The sequence below is a fragment of the Colossoma macropomum genome, unplaced genomic scaffold (genome assembly GCF_904425465.1).
Source record: "Colossoma macropomum unplaced genomic scaffold, Colossoma_macropomum, whole genome shotgun sequence".
NCBI classification, from domain to species: domain Eukaryota; kingdom Metazoa; phylum Chordata; class Actinopteri; order Characiformes; family Serrasalmidae; genus Colossoma; species Colossoma macropomum.
In genome coordinates this window covers 37,247,763-37,253,051 of record NW_023494790.1, presented here as the reverse complement: position 1 = coordinate 37,253,051, position 5,289 = coordinate 37,247,763, and the positions used below count along the sequence as shown (strand labels likewise).

The 5,289-nt window shown below is 45.9% G+C and overlaps 1 protein-coding gene across 1 annotated transcript; it reads right to left on the bottom strand.

Annotated features, from left to right (window-relative positions):
* Positions 1-1,345: 1,345 nt before the first annotated feature.
* Positions 1,346-4,329, bottom strand: neurod2 (neuronal differentiation 2). The gene is made up of 2 exons (XM_036573288.1): positions 3,969-4,329; positions 1,346-2,489 (listed from the first exon to the last, which is right to left on the bottom strand). Exons 1-2 carry the CDS (start codon positions 4,208-4,210, stop codon positions 1,397-1,399), a joined length of 1,335 nt encoding a protein of 444 aa, XP_036429181.1. The 5' UTR covers positions 4,211-4,329; the 3' UTR covers positions 1,346-1,396.
* Positions 4,330-5,289: the final 960 nt, after the last annotated feature.

Here is a 5,289-nt window from a genome sequence, read left to right as displayed (position 1 = left end):
TTAATTCCATTTCATAGTTTATTTTTAGCTGTTATGTCCAAAGTAAATCAGTGTGAATTGTTCCTGTTATTAATCGTTGTAATGACATCACTGTGAAGGAGGATCATTTCGGGTCGCCCTGTTTAAAAGATAAAAACAGTGATAATATTTCAGTAATGAGTAATAATAAGTAATAATATTTCAGCGCTCCTATTTCTGCAGAATCCCGTGGTTTGGCTGTGAAGCGCGTTCTTCACCTAAACAGACCATAAAGGGCTGAACAGCAGCATCTCAGTCATTCACTACAGCGTTTACCGCAGATTCAACACAAACACAGTGAAACAGCGGAGACGGAAATTAATAGAATTAAGGAAAAGTCAATAGAAGTGAGTGAAGCCCTTCGTGTGGAGTTAGATTGGCTTTAATCACTGCATTGTGCTGAAGAATCAATCATACTGAATTACCTTATTACTGATTACTGATTGTAAACGCCTGTAATTTTGTTCAGCATCCGCCTTTAATATATTATGTATTATATATTGTATATAAAATATATGATTAATATTGTTATATTACATCCATTGCATTCATTTCGCCCCTTTGCAACAAAATACACGCAGATAAATACGTGATTATTTACACAACTACATAATCTACATATCTACATATATATATATATATATATATATATATATATATATATATATATATATATATATATATATAATGTATAGGGTTGTGATTTCTTAGAACAACTTAGTACACCCAGTAAACGAACCTCACACACACACACACACACACATACACACACACTTTGGAAAGACAGGCACAGATAATAGACTAAATAAATTAATAAAATAAACAAACCATAAGCCCTGTTACACCAATGCTGAGTTATTAAAATGAAAAATTAAAAGAATTAAAAACAGGCTGAAAAACAGAGAAAAGAACTGTAGTAGAAATGACTGAGGCTGTAATTCATTTTCCTCTAATTTGATCCATAATTTAACATTTTCCCATTCTATTCTAATGTGTTCATTGTTTTATTTTATTTGTTATTCACTTAGTTTTATTTTGTAATATTTCATTTATTTTCGCTTTCCTTTTAATATCCATATCATACTCATATTCTGAATAAAGGATTAATAAAAATAAATAAATAAATAAATAAGAATGAATTTATGGTAAACCATTAGCTTGTTTGAATCCATTTATTAATTTTTTCCACATTTTGGTCCATTATAGTTCCGTGACGACGATTAACAAAAAAGCAAGATAAAAGTCCATTCTTTTTGTAGAAAAGCAGTTTTTTTCTGCCACTGACACACGAGCATTATGGGAATTTAAAGTTTTTGGGATGAAAAAAAAACATATATTTTTTTTTATTTAGTAACTTTCCCACCCAGTCTGAGAAGCTTCAATTGTGAAAAAAGGAGTTCAGCTCCTCATAAGGTGGCCCGTGCACGTCGTGAAAGGGCGGGGCATTTTCCGAAGCTCCGCCGCGAGCTCCCGAGGCGCCTCCATACGGGACAGCGGTGCGCTGGTAGTGCATAGAGTAGTGATGATGGTGGTGATGGTGATGGAAGGGCCGCTCTGCATCCGGCGATACCGCGGCGGCATCCTGTCGAAAGGCGAAGTTGCCGTTGACACAGAGCGTCGGGCTGTGGGGTGCGCCATCATACTCAGGGCTGGCATAGTCCGGCGAGGCGGCGTAGTCATACGGTGGGCAGTAGGAGTGGCCCCGGAGGGCGTGGGCAGCTGAGCATGGCGTAGTCGGCAGGGTTGGACCTTGGGTACCCAGCCGAGCGCACTGGTATGGGTACTGGAAGGGCGTCTCTGCATGAAACGCGCGAACACCATCCTGGCTGCCCGGCTCAGTCAGGAAGTTGCGGGCACTCAGCTGCAGGCAGCCTGCCACCAGGTTGGTGGTGGGCTGCGACAGGCCCTTGCACAATGTCTGGACGTAGGAGACCACATCGGGCCGCTTGCCATTGCGCAGGATCTCAGACAGAGCCCAGATGTAGTTCTTGGCCAGGCGCAGTGTTTCAATCTTGGACAGCTTCTGGGTCTTGGAGTAGCATGGGACGACCTTGCGCAGGTTGTCCAGCGCGGAGTTCAAGTCATGCATGCGTGTTCGCTCCCGAGCGTTTGCCTTCTGCCGTCGCAGCTTGGAGCGCTCAAGCCGTGCCGGAGTCATCTTGCGCTTCTTCGGGCCGCGCTTCTTGGGCCGATCTGTACCACCGTCCTCGTCGTCGTCGTTGCCGCCTTCGTCCTCGTCGTCGTCCTCGTCGTCCTCATCAACTGCTGCTGACCGCCCAACTCTGACGCCCTTGTCATCGCCCTCCTCATCCAGGTCCTCGTCCAGTCCCAGACGGCAGGGGTCCTGCTCGTCCTTGTCGTTGGTCTTGGAGTCCTCACTGCCGCTGTCGTCCACCCAGCCCGGAAACTTGCGTGCATCCGCCAGCAGCGACGGCTCGTTGAACAGTCGCGTCAGCATGGCGCCACCAGCACTGGAATGCAAGACAAGAGCAGGTTAAGAGACAAGAAAATGATTGTTGCTGTAAACTAGTGGTTCCCAACGCTGATCCCGGAGTTTCCTTGCCCTGCATTGCAGAATCCCTTTGTCTTCACAGAGCTAGTATTTCCCTTGTTTTAACACACCCAGTTCAACTTAGGAAAGGGTAGTTGTTTGCTGATTAGTTGTATCGGGTGGGTTGAAGCAGGGAAAAGGTCAAAATATGCAGGGCAGGGATACTCCAAGACCAAGATTGGGAACCACTGTTGTAAGCAATTCTGAGCCAGGTTGCATTTCTCAGTACTGACATCTTATTCAATAAGAACACCTGACCAAATGGGAACAACCTAGACCCCCAGTATTCAACGTCAACAATAAAACCATGATATATAAATCGGAAATTCATCAGTGCATCTTCAATGGAAGTCAGGGATGCTGCTGGCACGGACAGACGACCGCCAGACGGCCTCGCTCCCCAATTCCCCACACGCGCGGCCCTCCGTGGCCCCTGCCGGCCCCTCCGCGCACGGGCCCTATTACGGGGTCCCGAGGGGCGTTTTGAGCACTGGGTCCCCCCCTTACCCCCCTTCATCCACCCTCCACCCTCTCTTCCCCCTCTCCTGCATCCTGGCGGCATTCCAGCACAGCTAATGCCCTGATGGGCCAGAAAAAAAAGAACAAGATAAAAAGATCCGTCTTCTTTTTTCTTTTCAGTCATGCTGGCAAATAGACACAACTAATGTAAAATGAAAAAAATGGCTACAATTGCTGCAAGTTCATGACATCACAACACCACAAAAAACAATGCAATTGGTGCAAAAATATCACATTACATATCAACATGTAACCATATTCATATTTTGACATTCAGATGAATGATAAAGTATCATTTAAATCAAGATAAAAGAGTAACAATTAAAAACATGCCTTATGATTGAGATTTCTCAGTATGAATTCAAATTTGCGCACTTGCCAATAAATAAAAACAATTTCATCCACAAGCCTGGATTCGTACTTGACACGTGAGGAAACGTCCAAATGAGCCGTTAAGTTTGACCTTGCTGGTGAAAAAACCTTATCCATTAGACGTGAAGTGAGGCAAAACTGTCTAAAAACATTCGCAGCCCCCTGCGGTCCCTACGTCTTGCTTCTCCTTCTTTGAGCAGTTCACCGTTAGAACAATGAGAGCCGCCTGCCTTATCGAAGCCGGATCGAATCAGGCTGAATGAACTACATGCGTCCCAGAGAGTGTGAAAAACACCATGGTGGCTGTCGATTCTCGTCCGCTTCGAGGCGGACAGGTTGCCGGGATTAGGTGCCTCGCCTTGATTAGATCCCACGGCAGCGTGCAGATTAATGGGATTGCTTGGGGACGAGGGAGCCTCCCAGTAAACACGACAACAACCAGGGACGGGAGATGCCGTATCGCTGCTAAATCGGATGGAAGGAAGTGTTGATGTATCCCAAAACTCACCTTGTTGGTAGTGCACTTGCTTGGGCGAAGGTACCTCCTCCGTCTACATCATCTTCGGGGACCAAGAACCCAATAGGATGTTCCGGCAGGAGTCGAGGCGAGGGTCTATGGGTGTGCGTATGTGTGGGTTCGCGCGTGTGTGTGTGATCCGACGTGAGCGCTACTCTTTCCCCGGCCGCGCAGAGAGACGGTGTGGCATGGCTGGCAGGCAGGGTTACATACCCGCTCTGATGCCAGGCCATATGGTGGGCACGTCACTGGCAGGAGCCATCACATGAGAGCGGGTGATTGACACGCAGCCGCATTCGCCGAGATTCTGCCTTCCCCGGGGAAGAGAGGCCCGCCATCTGTCGCCGCCGCACACACACACACACACTTACTCGCAAACACACACACAATCACACGAACGGACACACATGAACATCCTCTACACACAGGCTCAGGGAGAGAGAGAGAGAGACAGAAAGACAGAGAGAGAGAGAGAGGGAGAGAGAGGGAGTCTATCTACATGAATAAATAAAACAATTTCCCACTCCTTAGCACAAAAGGTTTAGCAGAACAAGCTGGAAAAATACATACTGGAATAGAAAAAAGGGCCTTGTCCACTTTTACGTCCATTTTTTCCAGTTCAGCGTCTATTATCAAGCTATTCTGGGGTGACTGATATCGACGCTTAGGTGATGAAAGAGTGAACGAGCATGTGTGGCCTTGCATTTATGTCTTTGTATGCACAACAAACTGGACAAATACATACGGGAACAGAAAAAGGTGTCTTGTCCATGTTTACATCTTTTTCCCATTCAGCATGACATTGAACATCAAACAACCTCAGTGCAATTGATACCCACTCTAACAACAAGCTGGACAATACATACTGGAACAGAAAAAGGGGCTTGTCCATTTCATGTCCCTTGTTCAATTCAGCGTGACATTGATTATGAAACCCCCCTGGGGCATTTGATATCCGCCCTTAGGTGAAGACAGACTGGAGCGACGTAGTGAACGAGCATGTACGGCGTGGTATTTATGTCTTTGTATGCAGAACTAGCTGGGAAAATACATACTGGAACCGAAAAAGGAGGCTTGTCCATGTTTGCATCTTTTTTTCCCATTCAACGTCACATTGATTATCACCCTGGGACAACTGGTTTCCACTCTTACAACAAGCTGGAAAACAAGTTGGGAAATGCATACTGGATGGGGCTTGTCCATTTTCATGTCCCTTTTTGAATTCAGCGTGACATTGATTATGAAACCCTGGGGCGTTCGATATCCACCCTTAGGTGATGACTGGAGGGAGTGAATGAGCATGTATGGCCTT